This window comes from Vanacampus margaritifer, chromosome 14 (genome assembly GCF_051991255.1).
Source record: "Vanacampus margaritifer isolate UIUO_Vmar chromosome 14, RoL_Vmar_1.0, whole genome shotgun sequence".
In the NCBI taxonomy this organism is placed as follows: domain Eukaryota; kingdom Metazoa; phylum Chordata; class Actinopteri; order Syngnathiformes; family Syngnathidae; genus Vanacampus; species Vanacampus margaritifer.
Genome location: NC_135445.1, coordinates 20612036 through 20637234, shown reverse-complemented (window position 1 = coordinate 20637234; position 25199 = coordinate 20612036). Strand labels below are relative to the sequence as shown.

Below are 25199 nucleotides of genomic sequence, written 5' to 3'. Positions count from 1 at the left end.
ATTCATATAGATCAAATATCATATAGATTGTTTTGGGGCGTCAAGGGTTGCACAACTAACTTGAGGAGAGTCCTCAATATCATTCAAGGATTAGACAGTACTATAGATTTGGCCCTCCTTTCCCTAGATGCAGAAAAAAGTGTTTGATAGGGTGGAGTGGCCATATCTTTTAAATGTATTGACACGCTTTGGTTTTGGACCAATATTTCGGAAATGGGTGAGGCTGTTGCATCTACACCCAACGGCAGAAATTTTAACAAACAAAAATGTATCCAAACCATTTCTTCTTTTTTGTTTAAGAGAGCTCAGTATTGTTCATTTACCGATTTGACATGTCATCATCATTGCTCTCTTCTTTTTTTTTTATGTGGGTGAATATGTCCGTGTGCGCCTGTGTACTCATTAATTCACCTAAAACCTATTAAAAATCTCATACCGTTCACCTAAACCGAATACTTCAGAATCCAGCTAGAGTCATGAGGTTTTTTTTAGGAGACCCGAGGAAGAATCAAAGAAAAAAAAGGAAAGTGAAATCCAGCACCGACCAGACATCACTTACTACCCACCGGGTTACCAACCAGAGTCTTTCACCAACCCCAGAAACATCTAAATTCCAACAAATTAGGGAGACCTCAAGAGACCAAAGGAGAGACTGAGGAGAGGAAGGAAGGATAGATGAAGCAGAGTGAGATCCACAGACATCAGCCTCCACCGATTCAACGACCAGAGGAAGAAGCAGATTGTGTTTGAATTTCGATAGACGCTGGTGTGGTGGATCTGGCATGCATGAAGACCTCCACCAAAGAGGGGAGCCGTCGACCCCGGCCAGGACAGAGCAAGCACAACCCCCCAGGGCCTCCCAGGCTACGACAGCGCCAAGGGACAACCCCCCCTAAACCCTTTCTAATCACACGTGGATGCCGCCAAGGATGCCTGTTATCTCCTTTGCTCTTCACCTTGGCAATGGAACCATTTGCTATAGCTCTAGGGTCACATGTCGGTAGATATTACAGGAATTACAATTGGTCAGGTGCAACATAGGATTTCATTATATGCGGATGATGTGATACTATTTTTTTCACGATTACATTCGTCTGTTCCTGCCTTGACAGATTTAATTGATGAGTTTGGTCATGTTTCAGGGTATGTTGTTAATAGATTGAAATCTTCTATACTGTTGATAAACAAAGAAGAGATAAACAAAGATAAACAATTTCAATCTACACTTGTAGCCCTTACTATCGCAAAAAAAACAATTCTTGTTAACTGGAAAAATAAACAAACTCTGAATATCGACCAATGGTCTAACCTCCTCATAAATCACATTTTAATGGAAAAAATATCTGCCTCAAATAAAAAACAAATATCAAAATTTATAGAAACATGGTCTACGTATATATAATTTTTTAACCTAATTCTGGTTACTTAATTCTGTCTGTTAGCGAGAGCCACCACATTGTGGTAACTTACATTGATGTTTCTGCATTTGGCAATTTATTATTATATTATATTATTAGTATGGGATTTTTTTTTTAATAGGCTTTAGGTGAACTGATGAATACACACACGCTCGCACGCACGCACGCACGCGCACACACATTCACATACAAAAAAATATATATATATATATATATACATATATATATAAAATATATATTTTTTTATTTTTTTTTTTTTTTTTATAAAAAAATTAAAAAAAAGGAGAGCAATGATGATGTCAAATCGAATGAACAATACTGAGCTTTCCTGAAAAAATAAATAAAAAAAAAAAAAAATTGATTGAAATCTTCTATACTGTTGATAAAGAAGAGAGAGAAAATCCACCCGCAGTTGTTTCACAATTGAATTCAGTTTCTGAATTTAAAAACCTGGGTATACAGATTCTTCCAAATCTAGGCCTGATTGCTTAGCGTAATTATCAATCACTTACAGAAGAAATCACAAGTAATGTCAATAGATGCTTCTTCCCATGTCACTGGTAGAATTCATATTTACAAAATGAATATACTTTCGAAAGTATTACATGTTTTTCAGAATATTCCCTTGCCACCCCCTACTGACTGGTTTAAACAAATTAAAAAACTGCTTTTACATTTTTTTATGGTCAAATACAAGTCCTAGAATAAGACTAACCCTTCTTCACTTGCCCTACAATGAAGGAGGTCTGAAGTGTCCAAACATACTATGGTATTATTGGGGAGCCCAGTTTAGATCTATAAGGTATTATTTTAGTAATGCAGATGCCCCCCAATGGACAGAGATGGAATGCAATGCCTTAGTCCCCTCAATGCCTCAGTTTCTCTTTTCTGATAATGAAAATACTTTGATTAAGAAAACAGGTAATCCAATAGTTAGAAATATGGTTAAGGTATGGTATGATGTTAAGAGATTTATTAAGGAGCCGGGTGTTTTATCACCGTTAACCCCTATTTGGGGAAATCAGGACTTTTTGTGCTGGAAGGGCTGATGCTGTGTTTAAGCAATGGGCTCTAAAGGGACTGGAGAAAATTCAGGCTTTATATTCAAAATGCTCAGATTATATGATGTAATTTGATATGGTTATGTTTAAATACGATATACAGAGGAAATATTTTTTCAAATATTTGCAACTTCGAAGTTATATTGGAGCGAAACAAAACCTCCCATCACAACGCTAGAAGAAATGATTAGTAAAAATGATTTTAAAAAGGGAGGCATCTCAGGATTTTACAATTTGTTGTTATCCTATTCCTCAGATAACTCGATTTTGAAATCAGAAGCTTGGAAGAAAATTTTTGAACTAAATTTGGCATTGGAAGAATAGGAATCAGTTTGTAGAAAAGCCCATAAGCCAACTATTAATTCTCAATTAAGATTGTCACAATACAAATGGCTGATGCGTGTATACATTACTCCTGTAAAATTGAACCGATACAATCCAAATATTCCAGACACTTGTATTAAGTGTGGGGAAGAAAAGGGAACTTTATTCCATTGTGTTTGGGAATGTAGAGAAATTAAAAGATTTTGGTTGGAAATAAAGAAAGTTGTGAAAGATGTTATATTTAAGCATTTACCATTAGAACCTTCACTCCTAATTTTAGGCCTATTTCCCAAACACATAAGGTTTACAAAAAATGAGCAGATTTTCGTTGATATGTGTGTATTACAAGCAAAAAGGTTGATTGCATTGCACTGGAAGAACGTCAAAAAGGCCAAAAGTTCAGTGGACTAAACAAATGTTGGTGACTTCCACTGGAGCGCATCACATATCTGCTTAAAGGGAAAAAGGACTTGTTTGAAAGGATTTGGAGACCATTTATGCTCTTTGCCCAACACACTGACTTGACGGACATTGAAGATGATGTCTAAAACTGATTTCTGGTGGCAATGACCTACTTGAGTGATTAGGAGAAAATTTTGGTTATTGTGTCAATAATGTACAATCACTTTTTTTTACTACAATTGTCTTTTGTGAGAAGGTGCTCTGTTTTCCCTGCAAGTTTTGCGTGCAGTTGAAAATGTTAAAAAAAAATATATATATATATATTGATGGGGGGGAAAAAAACTTTAAATGGAGCTTTTGTTTGCTGAAAAGCAATCTTATGCCCATGACTTATTCCATAAAGCTACTTTTTTTCTGTGCAGACATTCGGCAAGCACGCCACACACGTTAGTAAGCTAGCCAATAGCAGCACAATAGAGACAGATATTTAAGGGACAGCAACGAGAAAAATCAACTTTTTGTAAATGCTAATTCCTCACCAAAAACATCACCAAAGTGGCGTTTTCCAAATTCTAGGTTATTTTGCTCTCCAAGCACCAGCCCCTCCCAACCTTAGAAAATGAGCTGTTGGCACTTTTTGACGTCATTCGAAGGGGATCCACACCCGCACCGCCTCTGCGGACTAAACACACGCCCACTTTCTCTGAGACCTCCATGGAATAGTAAAAAAAAGTAGCCTTTATCAGTAAACAATCTGTCCAAATATATTCAATGCAATCAATTATTCTTCACATTTGGAATGCCAAAGTGCAATGACAATTGGCCGTCTTAAAATCCCAGAAAGGGTTCTGGCTGAAACTTGTGTAAACTACAAGTAAAACTTTTTGTGCTGTTGAGCCAAATTGTACAGATGGTGTAGTGGTTAGCATGCTCGCCCTGTGAGCAGCAGGCTCTGGTTAGCGACCTACTCGCGGTAGTCTTTTTTTTCCTTCTTTTCTTTCTTCCCTCTTCTCCCCTCCTCCTCCACAATTTCTTGCGGCAAGGAGCCGTTTTGTTTCAAATGTTTATTGAAGAATTGATGGCTTGTGTTGTGTGGCCATTCAGAGGTGTTTTAAGAGAGCATGCTGCAGCCAGCTCGCCGGGGGCCCAGCAAGCACACAAGGAGAAGTTTTACTGAACCGGGCGTTTTACTTCCACATTAGAAAAGAACCAGCAAAACACCTAATATTTAACTCTTTCACTGCCAGACGTTTTCAGAAACGGGTTGTCCCCACTGCCAGCCGATTTAAGCATTTTGAGTGATCTTTCAAGTTCCACAGAAAATGTTGTGTTTGGACTATGGAAACACACATACTACCAAATGAAAGATTGGACTCAGCTTTCATCAGAAAAAAAAGTTTGTTTCTACCTTATTCCGTTCTTCAGTAATCAACAATAGAAAATGGTTACTTTCACCGAAATTCTCTCTTTTGAAACAAAAAACGGAGAAAAAGAGCTTTTTGTGAAACTATGTTATTTCATGCACTCTAGTGAATTGTACACTTCTTTTTGTCCATGAATGATGCCACAAACACCTAAATAGTGCTTTACTTCTGTAAAACGCTTTCACCAACAATGAAAAAGTGTTGTTTGATTGCAAAATACGTTTATTTCCATTCAACAGTGTAACAATTTGACAAAACAATTTCGCAAACTATTTACAAATGTGTGCAACTGTGGTACTACTTACAATTATGTGGATGTTTCAAATACGGTTTTTCCTTTTGTAACGCTCTCCTGCGTGCAAGGAAACGCCAGGACTCGCACAACAGTTTACTTTCACTTTCACATTGGTCCGTTTTGCGTGCAAACGTTACACTTTCTTGATGGCCTTTTTTTCCGGGGAATAAAAAGCAAGTAGCAGACTGTACACACTCCTCCGATGAATATGCATTGGACTCGGGGGCACTCTCCGTCGTCCGATCGAACGTCCGCCTGTGCGTGCTCGGTTGTGTTCCGCGTTACGACACCGTCATAGCCGCCGCGTCAGCGGTTCCAATTTCGCCGTCAAGCTCGGATTCACCTTCATCATCATCGAGGATGATCATCGTCGTCATCAATGTACTATTTTAGCGTTGGTCGATGCCTTTCGTCTTGTAAGTGTAGAGCTGCTTGCAAACGCTCGCCATTGCCCGTTCCCTCCTCCATCTAGCTCCATCTAACGTCTTCTACTGCCGTGTCAATGCTTCTCAACCACGGAGTAACCACCCTCATCTTCATCATCGATGATGATCATCGTCGTCAACAATGTGCTCTTTCAGCGATGCTTTTGGTCTTTGAAAAAAACGTCTCGGGCGTGAGCTCCTCGCGACCGGCCGCCATTTTTCCTTTGTCTTCCATTCTCATCTCCTGCTCGACACTCTAGCTCCGCCTCTACTGACGCCCACCCGATCTTGTCAAAAGAGAGTCATCGCTGCCCTCTAGGGGCCAAAAATAGTCATTAGGCACAACAGACAGACTGGAAACTTTCACCAGACATGCGGAAGGGTTTCCTCTACCCGTTTCAAAAAAAAAAAAAAAAAAAAAACATTGGATGACGTCTTTTGACGTCATTGGCAGTGATCCGTAGGTTTTTACTTGACGTCTTTAAATGTCAGTGGCAGTGAAAGAGTTAATAAAACAATAACATCACCGTGAAGTCAAAGGTAAGATTTAATAATTATATGTTGTAGCGATTATTTGGGTTGCCGTAATGGCAAACGAGAAATTTAGACGGTACTGAGGGGAGTTGTAATTTCCTCAGCAACCTTTGGGGGCGCCACGTTGATTTTGCTTGTTTGCAGGAGCAAAATAAACGATAAAAATCCTATTATCAAGTATTCATAATCTGAAGTTGCTACTTTGCTTTCATAAGATAATTACTAATCCACTCAGTAAATACAAACGATTCGGCAGAAATGGAATTTCAAGACAACAAATTTATTTAGTAAACACACACATATATCAGTCACAGCCTAACCCTATTAATGAAACGGAATTTAAAAAATGTGAATCAAAGATAAAAAGAAAACATGCAACCTAACGAACTAAGATAAAAAGGGAATAAAAAAGGTACATGGGGAATAGAGATGGAAGCGTTTTGACCAGTCAATCCTTTTTTTATTTGAATTAAAATATTGCACCAGTAGTATATGGTCAGATTGCAATGAAGGCACATTTACAGACTGGTTCAGGTGCACAGGAGAGAGACTCGGCGGGCGTCGATCCTCAGTTGAAGAAAACTCTGTTGGAGGCGTTCTGGGCGGTCGGCGCACGCGCAGCTGGAATGATGCACTGGAGTCTCTGGCTGATGGTGATGGGCGCACGACTGAGAGGCCGCTGAAGGTCTCCGGTTGGTGGCGAGGTGCACGCGCGGCGTGGAGGCCCGCGGCAGGTCTTTGGCTGGCACAAGTCCAGGTTGGTGGTGATGTGCTTGTGCGGTTGAGAGGCCGCAGTCAGTTGGTTTGGGCGCTGCGGGGCGTCTCGGGCGCACGGCTGGAGCAGAAATGGGTCGCTGGCGCGCAGCAGCTTGGTGCCTAACACCCGTCGTGGAACCGGGTCGGTGGGGCGCTGCGTGATTCAGAGAGCGGAGTGTAGGTGGGTTGGCTCTCGACAGGAAGACACTCGCGTTTTGGGGCGTGCAGTGTGGTTGCGAGTCCTTGCGTGATGCGTGCTTTGGGGTGCGCGTTGTGGCTCAAGTCCGGGGCTCAAAGGAAGAAGCCACGTGGTTGCTCCCTGCGTGTTCGGCGACCACGTTTCTAGTGATGGTCAGGAGAAGTTCACATGGCAGGAGGGGAGCGAAGAAGAGGGGAGCGAGGAAGAGAGGGAAGTTCCTTCGCACGCTGGCTTTTAAACTGTGTCCCAGGGGGTCGGGCAGTAGTCCCGCCTCTTCCGTGCGCATGAAGCAGACTTGGTCAACTGAGACAGAGCTTTTGGGATAGCATTTGATCCTTTTTGATCAGAATTGACAAGCCAGATGCTTCATTCTGAACATATTTCAAACATTACCGCGATCATAAAGTTATTGAATCCGCTAAGCTTACTAATTAGCTAAACTTAAGATGGCTGCAGAAGTTACACACATTCATTTGAGATAGACATACAGTTTGTGTACAAAGATAAACAACAGAAGTCACTTGATGTCAGTCAAGTACATAGAGTCCATTTATGTCCCGAATTATGTAGACTTCAGATTAATTAGGAGCGGCATTTTTCTTGAGAAAAATAGCGATAGTGACCGCTGGAGGGTACTGTTGTACCATATAACTTCCATGGGGCGTTGTTTCCAAAAACACATGGCTGATTCCTGTGGATAGACCAGACCATAAAAGATGGTCTGGGGACTGATAAGCAGTCTTATCACTAGTTTGCTTGCTAAACAGGCTGTAGGTATCGGTAAGTTCTGAGGTATGTGTTTCCTGTGGGTTGTAAAAACTAAATCCATGTCCCTGCTGGAGGGAAATTGAAAGAATTTTTCCTCTTTGAACTGTCTCTGGTTGGTTTGAGAAAACACAGGGTTGAGGCTTGCGCACACATTCCCCAGGGGGAAGTGTTAAAAACGCAAATAAAATAAAAAATTGAGGGTGACGGGCAATATTAGCTACATATTTATATATAGGTTAACTGTGGAATGGCTTAAAATACAGTGGTGTAATCCCTTTAACACTTGTTTCCCTTATTAGCAAGTAGCAACATGATTGAGGAGCAAAAATGCAGACTAGTAATGAAAATAATGTGTAGGTGTTGAGTGGTAGAACGTAAGAAACTTTTCACATATCCTGGTGAAATTAAGGAACACTTTCACTCGACTAGACAGCCATACCCTGTAAATAGACTTGAGATAGACGATGGGCTCTTCTGCACTTGCAAGCAAAAGCGGAGGGGGGAGGGGTCGAGGTGGATCAAACCATTTTCAATCAAATGGGGGTGTACTGTTTTTTGTTGTTTCAATATTACTTTTAAACTCTATGATTTATATATATTATATCTATAAGTTTCTTGCTTGTTAAAAAGAACACACAGAAAATATATCTATATATACTGTATATACTTTAAAATTTTGGGGGTGCTATTGGGCTAAATAAGCATTACTAAGACTTACTAAAGAGTTCAAATTTTAAAGACCTTTTAAAGATTTCATCCGATTGACTTTGAGTTACTCAACGCAATTGATGACGCTGTTTCAAAATTAGAAACAGCGTCATGGAACCTTCATTAAATGAGCTGCTCTTGACGCTCGCAATTATTTTACATCTAATAACACCACAAATATGCAGAACAGTAATGCAGCATGTATGAGTTCCATGTTTTCCTCTATTTCCAGTTTTGCGCTGTGCATACCACCCTCGTCATTTCTGTTCAATGGGAGCACCAATCATCACACGCATTGATGTGTATGCAGAATATAGTTCACTTGCAAAAAGCACAGCGTGCATACTGAATACGAATCCCACCAAACGAAAAAAATAAAGTCCACTTTTGGTCCAGACCAAACAAGCGGACCAAAGGACTTTTCTGGTGTGAATACACTCTTAAAATGCTTAATAAACTTACTACTTAAATACAGACACAATAAAGCCAAATGTAAACTAAATGTTTGAAAACAAACCTCATCTTGGAAGTCTTCTGGAAACTTCCTTCGAATTGCAGGCTCTGTTAAGATAAGAATAGCAGAATTATGATTAAACAAAACTGAAAAATACAGGGAGCTGCCCAAAAAGCAATGACCAATTTAATTTATCCTAATAAATTATTTTTTTACTTGAAATTTTCAAGGTTTGTGGATTACATATTTTTTAAGGTTTATTCAAATGTATTATTATTATAACATTTAATAATATCAATTATTATTATTATTATTAAAAATCATTAAAACTGTCTCTTTCATACGTACCCAAATAGGAAGTGATTGTGTAACCCAAAACAGAAGTAGTTGTTTATATGCAAATAAATACACATACATCAGTGGTGATTGCTCAAGACTGCAAGGGAAGCTCAGCTTCCCCTAAATGCCCCTCCCACTGGAAAAAATAAAGTAATGGAATATAATAAAATAATAATAATAAATATGCACTGCTGTGTGTACAATTTATGCACTAGAATACTTCAAAATCAGCTACGTATCACAAACAACTGACACGACTTCCTTCTCATTCATACCTTAAGTGCCACGGCACTATTATTATTATTTTTTTTTATACAGACAGACACTGCTTCGTAGAGTGGGTTGTTGCTCCACTGCACAAAACTGGACGGTCATTGGATAAATGCTGGGCTTTTTCCCACCCGTCAGACACCCGTCAGTGAAAATGAGCTTTCCCTCTTTTGAATGACCAGCAGCCGCCACTGACATACATGAAAAATTAGACTAGATATTTTAATTCATTATTATATATAACATTTTATATTTGTATTGCTGTCAAAAGACACGTGCTGTCCATTAAGACTACAATCATCTTAGCAGCAAGTCTAAGCAGATATCCTTTATTGAACACAGGAGTAGTCACTCTCACACATATATACTCAATGCAAGCAACACACACGAACAAATAAATAAGACACACACAGCACGTGCTTCAGTCAGCTGTCAGGAAAACAGTCACCGTCGGTACGCCAGTACTTGACTCGGTGAGTGACGATTACACTGACGGACGAAAACCCAAGTCTGTCGTTTATTAGTCAATTATAAGTTTCTCGTTATACACCATTCATCCGTCGGCAACAGACCAACGGACAGTCCGTCACTCCCAATGGACTTCCCACCCTTGCAAACAAGTATTTAAAGTTACTTGATGACACCAGTTAGAGCATATGTGTTGCTCATGTCTTTAAATGGCAACAAGTGTGCACAATGCATGTGAGCTCCAACGACAGAGGGGTAAAAAAATAATTTGGGTTGTACCTATCTGGCCCCGTCCCATGAGATATCCAGGGGGGGAAATTTGCCTATAGCAAAAACCAGCTCTGCCACAACACCTCGCGTCCAGGAGGCATCCTAGCCAGATGCCCAAGCCACGTCAACTGGCTCTTCTGAACATGGAAGAACAGCGGCTCTACTCTGAGCCCCTCCCGGATGACCGAGCTTCTCACCCTCTCTCTGAGGGAGAACCTGGACACTATGAGGAAGAAAATCATTTTGGTCGTTTGTATCCGGGATCTTGTTCTGTCGAACATGACCCACAGCTCGTGATGATAGGTAAAGGGGAGGAACGTAGATCATCTGGTAAATTGAGAGCTTCACCTTTCAGCTCAGCTCCTTCTTTATCACAACAGACCGATACAGTCTGCATCAGAGCAGACGCTGCACCGATCCACCTGTCAATCTCCTGCGCCATCCTGCCCTCACTCTTAAACAAGACTCCAAGATACTTGAACTCTTCCACTCTCATCCCCGACTCAAAGAGTGCACTCCACCCCTACTGAGGACCATGGTCTCAGATTTGGAGATGCTTATTTTCATCCCAAACACTTCCAGACTCAGCTGTGAACCATTCCAGTGAGAGTTGGAGGTCACAGCTTGAAGAAACCAACAGCACCACATCATTTTGTTTTACTAGTCATTTGTAATGCAAATGTGGGTTTTTACCCTTCCCTTTAGTGTGTCTATCCATCCATTAACTCTTTGACCGCCAAAAACGTTTAATAACGTTTAGTAAAATCCAAATGAGTGCCGCCAAAAACGTTAAAAGACGTTAACTATGTTTTTTAATGGAAACGGATGGAGGAAAGCCTTGGCCAGCTGTGCTCAAAGTTCAAGCAGATCGAGTTAGTATAATGACTATTTATGGGCACTAGATGACAGCGATGACTCTTTTTGGACAAGATCGGGTAGGAGTCAGTAGTAGAAGAAGTGAGGTGGAGCTAGAGTGTTGAGGGGAGAATGGCTGAGGAAGCGAAAATGGCGACCGGTTGCAAGTAGCTCACGCGTGAGCATTTTTTTCAAAGACGAAAAGCATCGACCAGTGCTAAAGAGCACTTTGATGATGATGATGATGATGATGGTGACTCCGAGATTGACGCCGAAGTTGAAGCGTTGACGCAGCGGCCTCGACCACGTCGTAGAGCCTCACCGGCTAGCGGTGCTAACGCCGGAAAATGTGGTGCACAACCGAGCACTTCTGCACAGGGGGACGTTCAATCGGACAATGAAGAGTACCCTGAGTCCAATGCATATTCATCGGAGGAGTGGGTACAGTCTGATCACGGAGAAGACACTGATTCGGACAGTCTTTCATCCTCAGAAGACTGAGGTTGAAGGTAAGCACATTTCTAGTTTCTAACTTGTCTAACTTTTCTGGTGAGGTGCTAGCAGTGTGTGTAACGTGAATGTACAATTCATAGATCGTGGATCGTGCTCACAGCGACGTCCCACTACAGTTTCTACAACAAAGAGAGGTATAAAAAAAAAAAAGTGTTTTCAATACACTGCAACAACAAAAGAAAACAGTCTTTCGATATTATTGTAATTGTATATATTTCTTTCAGCTGTAGCTCATAGGGCTCAAAGTGACGCTTCTCACACAGCTTCTCACAGTGAGCAGAATAAAGGTTATAAAAAAAAAAGATTCTCCAACACAGCACTAATAAAATATTTGATGGTAAATGTCTTCTATAATTTACAGAATGTACATCAACCAGTGGATCCAAGAAAAAAGCTAAACATCACACTGATCTAAAATAAATATTGTATGATATTGAAATGTATATTTGCAGATCCCAAAAATTCTGGCTGGCATGAAGCGGGCTGGCAGCCAACCATATTCCCCTTTACTGCAAAACCAGGACCAATGGGTACCGCAGCAGAGCTGAATTCGACCCTGCCAGCTGACTTCTGCAGTTCTTCATCACGGACAAACTTCTCCTGCACATTGCTGACCAGACAAACCTCTACGCACGTCAGTCTATCCAGAAGCAGACTGACAGTCTGCCACACAGTAGGAGTCGTGCTTGGAAGCCAGTGTCTGTGTCCTAACTAAAAACATTTTTTGCACTCCAATTTCTTACTGGGTAAATAAACAAGCCCAGTATAGAAATGTATTGGACTCAAGATGAAATAGAAACAACACCACTTTTCAGTCACGCGATGCCTCATCTGGAGTTTCCTTCATTTCAACAACAACGAGACACACAGTTCAGACGACAAACTATTCAAAATCCGTCCTGTTTTCAACCACATTGTCCAGAAATTCAAAGAACTGTTCCAACATCCACACAATTGTAAATAGTAACACATTCACACACCACACATGCACTGTTGCACACATTTGTAAATAGTTTGCCAAATTGTTACACTGTTGAATGTAAATAAACTTATTTTGCTATCAAAAAACACTTTTTCATTGTTGGTGGTAGTGTTTTATAGAAGTAAAGCACTGTTTAGGTGTTTGTGGCAACATTCATAGAAAAAAAAGGTCTCAAATTCACTAGAGTGCATGAAATAATATTGTTTCACAAAAAGCTTGATTTCTATGTATTTTGGTCCAAAACCGAGCATTTGGGTGAAACTAACCTATTTTCTATTGTTGATTACTGAAAAACTGAATAAGGTAGAAACATTTTTTTTTTTGGGATGAAAGATGAGAGTTCAATCTTTCATTTGGTAGTATCTGTGTTACCATAGTCCAAACACAAAATTGTCTGTGGACCTTGAAAGATCAAAATGCTCTAAATCAGCTGGCACCCACATGTTCTTTTCTGAAAATGGTTGGCAGTCAAAGAGTTAAAGGGACAGCAACGTGAAAAATGAACTTTTTGGAGCTTTTAGCCATGTTAAAATGCAAATTCCTCACCAAAAACATCATCAACGTGGTGTTTTTTTCCATTCGCCCATCTATGAGAAATTCCTGGGTCATTCTAGTCTCCAAGCACCAGCCCCTCCCAACCTGAGAAAACGAGCTGTTGTCACTGTTTGACGTCATTAGGAGCGGATCCACCCCCGCACCTCCTCTGCGGACAATACACGCCCACTTTCTCTGAGACCGCCATGGAATAGTGACAAAAGTAGCCTTTATCAGTAAACATTCTGTCTAAATGAATTCAAAGCAATAAATTATCATTCACATTTGCAATGCAAAAGTGCAATGAAATGACAATTGGCCGTCTTTAAATCTCAGAAAACATTACGGCTGACACTTGTGTAAACTACAAGTAGAACCTTTGCGCTGCTGAACCTAACTGAATGAACTTTGCAGTGGTTAGCAGCGGGGGTACCTGGTTCGCGACCCACTCAGACTTGTTTTTGTTTTTTTCTCCTTCTTTCCCCTCTCTTCTTCCCTCTCCTCCCCTCCTCCTCCACAATTTCTTGCGGCAATGAGCGGTTTTGTTTCAAATGTTTATTGAAGAATTGATGGCTAGCATTGCCAAACAAAGAGATACAGCAGCAATCTTACCGCGATGTAATCCCTTTAACTACCGCTTAACATTAACTTTCTCTTTAGTCTGTAGTCATACTAATTCAGGGGCATTGTTTGTTTCTCCACTTCTTTGGCCAGCGCCTTGTCCTTTTATGTTGTTTTAGTGTCTGCTAAAAATAAAGCACAAACTATTACTACCAAGTTTGTTTACTTTAAAGTTACGTTTTAGGCTTCCCGTCTAACCTGGAAATATTCATGAATGAAATTGGTTCGTATGTGATGTGTTAATTGTGCCGTGCAGCTGTACACCTCACACTGGACGTTTAAAACCCGTTATACCCAGGATTGTTTTCTCATCATGTGTGGGGTCTCTCAGAGTTCACAAGTCTGCCGACCATTTTACAATCTACCATGTGAACCAGGCCTACGTCAACACGCAGCCATTGACTCCTATCCCTGCATTCTTAGAAGACGAAGTGGTCTGATTTTATTATACAATGCTTAATTATTTTTTTAATTTGGTTGATGGCTAAGAATGGTAAAATGTTACAGTAGATTGCTCTGATAGATAGTAAAAAAAAAAAAATTAATGAAGAGTTAACAAAGAAACTTACCTGAGCTTTGTGTGCCTGGATGAACAACCTCCATATATACCTCAAAAGCAGATTCTGGGCTTTCCCTAGAGAAAAGAAAAACAGCCGATGAAAAAACTTTGGGCTAAATATCTGCAAGCAACCATTGTATCTATAAAAAGCAGTCCATTTACCATTTGTGACCTACCACAAACACTCAAAGTGATTTCATGACTTTTTTTTTTTGTTTCTTCTTTATGGCCGATGATGCAGCACATGCACACATGATAACCAATCTCATCTCACAGGTTTGTCTATCAAATTGACTAGACAGCATGAATATTGCACATTGCCTTAGGCTGGCCACAATGAAAAGAAATGTGCAGTTTTGTTTGATTGTGGGAACTGGGGTATGAGATAAACAAGTCAGTATCTGGTGTGTCTACACATTATACTGTTCAATAATACTGCCATACCTGACTTATTGTGTGCATATGGGGTAATACATACAAAACTAACAGGCAGTCCATCTTTAAGCTACAAAAAGAGCTATACAAGTTATTAACAGTTTCAAGTATGTAGAATCAACTAATACTGTAACATTATTATTATTTTTAGTTTATTTTTTTGAATGTGCGTGAGTATGTGCATGTGCGGGTGTGTGTGTGCATATGTGCGTGCGTGTGTGCTCATTAATTCACCTAAAACCTATTAAAAATCCCATACCATTCACCTAAGCCGAATACTTCAGAATCCAGCTAGAGTCATGAAGTTGTCAGGAGACCCGAGGAAGAATCAAAGAAAAGAAAGAAAAGTGAAATCCAGCATCGACCAGACATCACCTACTACCCCCCGGGATACTAACTAGAATTTTTCACCAACCCCAGAAACATCTAAATTCCAACAAATTAGGGAGACCTCAAGAGACCAAAGGAAAGATTGAGGAAAGGAAGGAAGGATAGATGAAGCAGAGTGAGATCCACAGACATCAGCCTCCACCAATTCAACGACCAGAGGAAGAAGCAGATTGTGTTTGAATTTCGGTAGATGCTGGTGTGGTGGATCTGGCATGCATAAAAACCTCCACCAAAGAGGGGAGCCGTCGACCCCGGCCAGGAAAGAGCAAGCACAACCCCCCAGGCCACGGCAGTGCCAAGGCACAACCCCCGGAGAGCAAAGCCAGGAGCCAGGAGTTTTTATGTTCTGTTACATCCAAATGTTTTTGATCGAATCGTTGAAAATAGTTTTGTTTTCTGTATTAATAAAAGCTGTTGTTCTTATGTTCTGTTACATCCAAATGTTTTTGTGAGTTGTAATTTTACACAAGTGGCAGAATGCTGTATGGGTGGTTCACAAGACATGTTTATAATAGCTACCAACTACTTAATTAAGCACAAATTATGAAAGTTTATGTTAAAACTGATTGAGAATCAGTATACATCAGTATACATTATTGTTGTGTCTGAACATTTTGCATTATATATATATATATATATACATATACACATATATAATATGTGTATGTATGTATGTATGTATATATATATATATATATATATATATATATATATATATATATATACATACATATACATATACACATATATAATATGTGTATGTATGTATGTATGTATGTATATATATATATATATATATATATATATATATATATATATATATATATATATATATATATATACATATACATATACACATATATAATATGTGTATGTATGTATGTATGTATATATATATATATATATATGCATATATATATATGCATATATATATACATACATACATACACATATTTATATATATCCAATTCTATTAATTACAAATCATTAACAAAGAATACATTGAGGTTGCTTATTCTCCCGCATTTGAAAAAATCATTAAATAAAAAAAATGCAATTTCTTTAGGTACATATTAAATATCACAATATTGAAATACCTATATTCCGCAACTATATCGCATATCGAAGGTTTCTCTAATACCGTGCAGCCCTAATTGCCCAGCCATCAGTTTGTGCCCTCAAACTCAAGCCCTCTTGGATCATACAACAGGAGAACGATTCATAACACACCAGCAAATCCACCTCAGAAAGGCTCAAAACTTTAAAAAAAAAAATCAAGGTTTTGGAATGGCCAAGTCAAAGTCCGTATTTAAAGACTCATCACCAATTTTCGCAAATGTTTGATTACAGTTATTGCTTCCAAACTTTCTCACATATGGTCAGATCGGTTTGCATTTTCCCCCTGTGGTAAATAAAAAATATACACCATCACTTACAAACTTCATGCTATATATATTTGTGTTGTCTCAGTCTGATATCAAAATTGGTTTGATGAAATTACACCTTTGTGAGTGATAAATATGCAAAAAACAGAAATTAGGAAGGGGCAAATACTTTTAAACAGCGCTGTACATTTTCACATGTACTTGCTGTGTCTGTCCAAGTATAGGAATATAAATAAGTATAGCAGACTCGAGCGCTACTATAGTATAAATATATTTACTGTTCCCCGTCAACTTGTCGTGGCCCACTCTCACAACACCGCACCGTATTGCGGATGACATTGAAAGCATGGTAGCAAATAATTTCCCGAATCAAATGAGAGCTGAAGTCGTCGAACTAATCTCCAAAAATACAATGACGACCAATGTTGTTGTTGTTGATGTTTTAGTTCATTTTGGAGAGTGCAACTGTTTCAGTGTCAGGCCCATGAGCTGTACGTTATTTCAGCAATTACTTACTGCCAAGAAGCTGACAGAACTAGACGTGCTAATAATGGGTCAGCAACTACTTACTTGATTCTGGACTCCATCTTTAAGTCCGGAACACATCTACTTGCAATTGATTACAGCAGAAGCAAATATTTCTGACACCTTATAGTGGACAACACGTTACAAACCCATGGTGTCCTGCAATGAATTGTGGGAGTTGAAGTTAACGGAAGTTTTGTAGACAATACCGCAATATGCAATGTTCTGGTGCCAGAAACTACAACTTCCAAAATTCCAAGTAGAAAGTCGCGTGACTAGATGATTGTCTGTGCCGTTCTTTTCCCCCTTTTTGAAAAATTAAAATTACAAATCTACAACACTGTAGTTTACGTCACGTTTTATAGAAAATTATAAAATAAGCCACATCGAAAGACAAGATTAACTCAGCATGTTGAAAACATGGATTCAAATAAATAACAGGAAAAAAAGACTGCCAAAAATTGCAATTCAGCAACCCCATGATGAACAATATGAACAGTATTTTTGGTCCGTGTCTTTTGGTCATTGGATATTACGTCTGGAAACAGATATTAAAAAATGACTCGTTATTTGATTTTTGTTTTAAAATATATTGAAATACAGCTTGACTTTCTTGTTTAGATGTCTGGAAAGGGTAGGGAAAGTCCAATAACAGTTTGATTTTAATTTTTTATTTCAGAAACGAAAATAGCATATGTCAGGAGACACAAATCGAAAAACGGCCCGTATGGACTCTATACATAAATAGCCGTGAAGTATTTTTGTGAAAATCTCATAATGCCCCGCCTTTTCCGGTAACGCCATCGCCGTTTGTTTTCCTTCAGAGAACCTGGACCAGTTGTCAGGGTTTTGGAGTTTTTTTTTTTTGTCTTTTTTTTATGAGTGTGCTTGCGTGCATTTGTCAAGGCATTGAAGAGGAGGAGATGAAAGTACGTCGAGTGATCACTTCTGTGTGCCCACATAGACAGGTTATAACTCTGCCCTGTTTTTTTTCTCTTATGCTAACAACCGGAGACAATTTGTTGTAACTTGTTAACATTCGCAGGGATAACTGTAGTTGTAGACCACATAGGAGCGCCGTTTGTTAACAACAGAGCTGTATTTACCCTGCCTTCAAGTGCTATGGGAAAGATGGACCTTACCTCACGCAAACTCCTAACTTTTACGACCGAGTTCTGTTCATGTGATTTTGTTGTTAAAGCAAAATTGTGAATGCTATGTAATTGTGTAGATTCTAAAACAACCTGCTGTGCTAGCGGACGTAAACGCCCTTATAAGTGTTAATATTTATTTCCATTCACAAATCCTTCGGCACTCGCTGCCATGTTGAAACTTGAATAGTTCTATGGAGGTAAATATGGTGCAAAACTAACTTGTAAAAAAAAGTCTAAATTTGTATCTGTAAAAGTCGTGATTTGTACCTGTAAAAAAATGTGTATCTGTAAAAAAAATGTGTATCTGTAAAATCAAATGTGTACCTGTAAAGTCATGATTTGTATCTGTACAAAAAAAAGTTTGTACCTGTACTGAAAGTGTAAATTTGTATCTGTAAAAGTTGTGATTTGTACTTGTAGAAATGACAACTTGTAGTCAAAGAAGTCGCCACTAGGAGTCGCAAGTGGTTTTTCTGCTGCTGTCCAGTGACGTGAGTTTTGCACCAAATATACCGCTAGAAATGTAGCAAACTGATTTGTACTTGTAGAGCGCCGTGATTTGTACTCGTAAAGAAGAGGGCGGGCTCTGGAGGATTTGGGCGGGCTAAAGCTCAACCTCATTGGTTGAGCGAACGACAGTGGGTTGAACTCAAATGCATGCACAAACAGAAAAGAAGAGGACGTCCCAGCGTGAAAATTTCAACATGGTTTAATATACAAACACCGTGTGGAACAGCTTAAACGTTGGTTGACATGCAGAGCACTCCAAGTGGGCAGAAAGAACGAAGTTTTAGTATGAAGTTAAGATTTATTGTACGAACATAGCTCGTAATCCGGTGCTAGCTAGCTAGCTCATCTCATGTTGTTGTCACGAAAACTGAACACATTGAAGTCACGATTTTTATTTCATGATTTGAAGCCTACCAGTGTAAACATACGACCAATACATCTGCTTCAAAATATTGACGAGGCAGAGCTCGTCGGATCCCGTTGACAAGGAGAAGAAGACTTGGATGAAGAGGAGGCTACAGACCAAAGAGTTGTTGTTGTTGGCTGGTTGATTAATTGAACATATTAGCACATTACAAAATATAAGTTGAAGTTAAAATAAAAATTTGAAGAAAAAATAATTAATCAATGTCATAATTTGCATGTTCAAAAGGAGTAGGAAGCACAATAACTTATATATATATTATTATCCAATAACGTGTCATTAAAAAAAAAAAAAGGAAAATGAACAAGTTATGAACAGTTAGCTGGTAGGTTCCATTTAAAAGATCCAACACCTCAACCTTGCCATCTGGTAGGGGGAAAGGGGTACTGTGTGGACTTCAGTAGTCCCGGGAGAGGAGCTACAATACATAATTTACATTTAAATTTAAAAAATTAATAAATACAATTTCAGAAGCTATGATTATTTTTTATTGTATGAATATTCTGACCCAACAATTCTGTTTGCACAGATGCCAGCATGCAGTCAATCAAAGCTACTTCTTGATCCATCTCTATATGGTGGCACATGGTGTGACATCAAACCTGCTTCCAAGTGGCTGTGAAGTCCAACAAATGAGAATCCTTGATACACTGGTTACTGTTCTGAGAGAATTTCACTGCAATCACCTTTGGGAAAGTGAAGAAATGATGCTTTCTAGACATCTTCCAATTTTGAGTTTGAAATGTTAAAGGAGTACAATTTAATCCATATTGAGAGTTATTTGAAATAGTCAAATCAAATAACGACATGTATAATTCAATAAACAAGATTGTGCATCATTTGAAATGTTTTATTTGATGTCCAGAAGAGCCGTTTCTGCATCCATTGCTGTGGTTGTGTCAACCTTGATTTAAAGATCAGGAGGGTATTCCATCAACGCAGCTAAAGAAAGTGAGGCTCATGCAAAAAAGCGAGGCTGGAAGTGAACACCATCTCTGAATAAAGCACCAAGTCGTTCCACTTACCCATTCCAGCAGCGTCTAATCAAGGCTAACTTAAGACAGGCTTGCATAGCCTAGCTTTGTACACGCTCCCGGGATAGACAAGAAGCCCCGATAAGTCGATAGGCAAAATTGCGATCAATTATGTCAAAATACAGCAAAATGAGAGCGGTATTCTTCTCACAAACAGAACAAAAGTTATTCATGGAGCTGTATGAGGAATTCACGGCTCACTAGAAAAAGCAATACTGCTGCTATCAATAGGACGAGGGAAATATCTTTGGCAAAAAAAAAAAATAGCCGACAGACTAAATGCATAAGTTATTATTGTTTCATGTTAGATGTGCATTTCACATTAATAGTGTTATTAATTATTGATTTAATGTAAAGCACTTCGAATTGACCTACATATTCACTCTTCACTGTTAAACCTCAACAGTGGCCAAAAGCGATCATGGTAACAAGTCGGCAAGTAGCCTATAACAATATATATATAAAAAAATAAGACTAAATAGGTGTTGAGCTGTAAATGTATGTTGCCCACCATTGTAGCCACCAGAAAAAAGACTAAGGCCACTGCCACAGGTGGGGGACCTCCGCCTGCTACATTCACATCAGCAGAAGATCTGGCACTGAGCAGCAAGGGCACTGAATGAGGGAATAGAGGGGGCAACCCTGACCCATGTGGGTGGAAAGGCATTTTTATGTGACTATATTTCCCTCTATGTAGAGCATTTACAATGATGTTAATAATTATAAGGCATCTTGGAATTATTACATTTGATGTGTGACTTGAAGACTTCTATATGAATTAGTTTAATTAAAGCGATTGATTTTGTAAACAGCGAAAGTGGTGACATATGATTTTTATGGACTTTTTTTTATTTTTTACATGAAATAAGTGATGCAAGTCTTACCTCTAGGGTAGTGTGCTAAATTACATCTTATAAAAAAACAAAATGTGCCGAAATGTCATTAATCAAATACATTGTCATACAAAAGCAAATACAATGTCATACAAAAGCAAATATACCCTTTTAGGTGCTACACAAGTGCTACACAAGCGCAGTCTTTTGACGTTTTTTTGACACACAGCTAAACTAAGCTTGACAGTTAATCTGCTCCTTAGCAGGTTAGGTCTGCAGCATAAATTTCCATGGTTACTGAGTTGGCATTCACATAAACCACATTGATGGTATGGAACACTGACTTAAAAAGAGCCAGGTTTATTTAAATGAGCCAGCCTTTTACACAGGATAAATTACCATGGTTACTGAGTGGGAATTTATATAACCCAACATGATGGAACGGAACTCTGATAAAAAATAAGACGGGTTCAGCGAAATAAGACAGGCTTTTCCTTAATCCGGCTTGATGGAATACCTCCCAGGTTTCATCTCCTGTCTCTTGGCTGCTTGCTGATGGAGTGCGTCATCCTTTTCACTGATGTTTCAGCAGTGTCTCCAGTAGTTGTCTCCACCTTTTGAGCAAGATTTTGAAATTTATGAGATTATTCTCATTTAATTAAAAATAAATAAACTAACATTTGACCTAGTTACTTTTGTTAAAGTAGCTAGGTGACAGTGACACTCCTCACGTCTTAGTGATACAGATGGACTAGCATTTCAAAAGTAGAATAGCCAATATTTATATTCAAATAAGAGTAATGTTGTCTTGGAAAATTAAACTCAAGTAAAAATTTGTCAAGATGGGGGTGGAGGACCCAAATGCAGGGAGGCAGAATAACCATGGCAGGGATGCATGTAATACTGAAAACAATTTATTTAACAAAAACACTAACATGGGAACTAGGTAAAACTCTAAATAAACATCCAACAAAGTTCTAAATTAGAACTAGATTAATCAAATAATATTCTTTTTCAAATGAATTGTCATAGTTCAACAAAAAAAACATTCGGTAAGGAAAGCTCAAAATTACAAAAGATATTGTCCAAAATAAATTTGCAAATGTCTTGCCATAGCTTGCGAGCATAAGTACATTTCCAAAACAGATGCACAAGAGTCTCTGATTGGGAGCCACAGAAGGAGCAGTTCAGATCCATCTAACCAAATTTAACAAAAGAAAAAAAGGTTTGAAACATAATCTACCAATTGGTGATTCAGTGATATCAGCAATAGGAGTGTCAACTACAACACCAATGTGACCCCTATATAGCATTAATATACCAGAAGGAATAGAATCAAAAACTACAGCAAATTGTTTAGGCGTCACAGGCATCAGAAAGTGTAGAAGAAATTCCTCATAAGTAAATAACACTCCCCTGTTGTTGAATAATTGACTCACCCAGATGATATTATGATCAAACCAAGTCTTTAAAAAATATGATTTGTTCTTGTAACAAATGTCTTGGTTATTCCAAATAGAGTAGCGGTGTGGTGAAAAGTTATGCTTGTAAATGAGTGACCAAGCAAGCAACGCCTGCTTATAGAATTTTGATAAGTGAATGGGGATTCTTTAAATTTTATAATTATGTGACAACAGAAATCTTAATCCACCAATTTTGGAAAAAACAGTTAAAAATACAGTTCCAAATTGAGTCTGAATTTTTCAGAAAATACCTAATCCAGTTCATTTTAAATGTATTATTTAAGGAGTCAAAATTTAAGAAGTTAAGTTCCCCTTTTTCATACGTATTCATAAACACTGATTCTTAAATGAATGTGTTTTATTCTTCCATATAAAAATGAAAAGCATCTGGTCTATGTCTTTAATGGTCTTATTATCTACATACAATGAAAAGGCAGCATAAGTAAGTCTGGAAATACCATCTGCTTTACTTATCAAGGTTCTACCTTTTAAAGACAAATCTCTAAGAAGCCACATATTAAATCTTTTTTTTGTTTTTTCAATAATCGGTGCAAAATGTTTTTTTCATCTTTAATGATAGCTATTCCTAAATATGTAACCGAGTCTTTGACAGGAATGTTCAAAATCGAGCCAACAACAGTGTCAAGATGGGGGAGCTTGAGGACCCAAATGCGGGAAGACAGGGCGAGGAGGCAGAGGTTCAATCAAAAAGAGGGATTTAATTTCTATGCAAACAAAAGGCGATCTTCCAAATTACAAGATAAATCAAAACTTGAACCAAAACAGGGGGGGAACAACAAGGCAAAAACAAACAGCATGACATGGGGAAAAGACAAGGCAAAAACGGGCAGCATGACATGGGGAAAAGACAATGAACCGACACAGACAGGGTGAGACAGGAGACTAAATACACAGACGCTAATGACACAACAAGACACACCTGGGGCAAGACACAAGTGGCTGAGGGCACTGATTGGTTCACATGAGGAAGGGCAGGATTACACTTAGACAAAACCAAGGGAGACACACAAGGAAAACAGAACCCAAAGATGACAAACAGAATCTTTCACTGCCATAAGATCACATTTATTTACATTCAGGTATAGCCCTGAGAACACTTTTATGATATCCAGAGCAGACGCTATCTGGTCAGAGTCTTTGAGAAAAAGAGTGGTATCATCGGCTAATTGACTAGTATATATTTCTCGCTCCGCAATTTTAATTCTTTTTAAAGTGCTTGACTTAATATGGTTAGCTAAAAGTTGCGTAACAAGGAGTAAGAGTTAAGGAGAAATCGGACATCCTTGTCGGATTCCCCGTTGAATGTCAAAACAAGGAGTGGTACCAGTACTCAATTTAATAAAGCTGTTATTAAAGCTGTTATTACAGGGTGCGAATAGCTTTACGAAAAAAATAACCAAAACCATTTTTTTTTTTAAGATTTAAAAATAAACTCGTGTTCCACTAAATCAAACGCTTTATACAAATCCAGAAATAGGATATAACTATTGTCATTAATCAATTCAGACTAATCTAAACAACCTTTTTTAACAAAAAGGGGGTCAACTACTCTGCAAATATCTTATAGAATTCTGAAACTATTCCATCGACCCCAGGAGATTTATTTAGTTTAAGACTTCTGAAAGAATCCGTAATTTCTAGAAGAGTCAAAGGAGCATCACACATAGCCATCTGTAATATCAATTCTATTCACCTCAATCGAATCTAAAAAGTCAGATGCACCCCTATTACAATACTGAGAGGTATACAACTTACTATAAAAATTAGAACAGTATGTAGTATGTCCTCATAAATCACATTTTAATGGAAAAAATATCTGCCTCAAATAAAAACCAAATATCAAAATTTATAGAAACATGGGTCTACGTATATAGAATATTTTAACCTAATTCTGGTTCCTTAATTCTGCCTGTTAGCGAGAGCCACCACATCGTGATAACTTACATTGATGTTTCTGTAATTGGCAATTTGTAACTAATGGTTGTGTTTTTAGTCAGGAAACCAGTTGCTGCCAACAGGATCGAGCAGATTCACCTCCAATAGGCACTAAGGATTAATATTCGGATTCACTGCATGCCAGGGGGTTAATTCTATAGGTGCTGTCCCCCCCTGGCTGGGCATGGGCGGGTCTGCCCCTCTGTTGGCTGTTGGGTGGCAGCCGGTGAGGTTCCTGGCGGGCCTGCAGTGCCCCGTCCTGCTGCGTTGGGTTGGGGCGCGGGCCTCCACCTTCTTGGTCTCTTCTCCCTGTAACCTCACTCTTCCACTTGGTTTCCTCCTATTCACACACAGATACTCCGTCTTGCTACGACTAACCTTCATTCCCCTCCTTTCCAGGGCAAACCTCCACGCCTCTAGCTTCTCCTCCACCTGTTCCCTGCTCTCACTACAGATCACAATGTCATCTGCAAACATCATAGTCCATGGGGATTCCTGTCTAACCTGATCTGTCATCCTATCCATTACCATAGCAAACAAGAAGGGGCTCAGAGCTGATCCCTGATGTCGTCCCACCTCCATTTTGAACTCCTCCGTCACACTTACAGCACACCTCACCACTGTCTTACAGTCCTAATACATGTCCTGCACCACTTGAACATACTTCTCTGCTACTCTAGACTTCCTCATACAAAGCCACATTTCCTCTCTGGGCACCCTGTCGTAAGATGTTTCCAGATCTACAAAGACACAATGCAGCTCCTTCTGACATTCTCTGTACTTCTCTACCAACATCCTCAAAGCAAATACTGTATCTGTTGTACTAATTTCTTTGGCATGAAACCATACTGATGCTCACAAATGTTCACCTCTGCCCTCAGTCTAGCTTCAACTACTCTTTCCCATAGCTT

General features: G+C 38.9%; 1 protein-coding gene and 1 long non-coding RNA gene across 8 annotated transcripts in view; one reads left to right on the top strand and one right to left on the bottom strand.

Moving 5' to 3' along the window:
- The window catches only part of LOC144063818 (DENN domain-containing protein 1A-like), a 125205-nt gene extending 108120 nt beyond the window's left edge, over positions 1-17085 (bottom strand). For all 7 annotated transcript variants that reach the window (XM_077585687.1, XM_077585688.1, XM_077585693.1 and 4 more), the window contains exons 1-3: positions 16960-17085; positions 14190-14254; positions 8832-8875 (exon numbers count right to left, since the gene is read on the bottom strand). In XM_077585687.1, the coding sequence (XP_077441813.1) occupies positions 8832-8875; positions 14190-14254; positions 16960-16976 (126 nt within the window). In that variant the 5' untranslated portion in view covers positions 16977-17085. The remainder of the gene's footprint in view (positions 1-8831; positions 8876-14189; positions 14255-16959) is intronic.
- Positions 17086-17724: 639 nt separating this feature from the next.
- On the top strand, positions 17725-19841 carry LOC144033931 (uncharacterized). Its single transcript, XR_013288115.1, has 2 exons — positions 17725-17882; positions 19532-19841. It is a non-coding gene; the product is annotated as an uncharacterized LOC144033931 (long non-coding RNA).
- The last annotated feature ends 5358 nt before the right edge of the window (positions 19842-25199 follow it).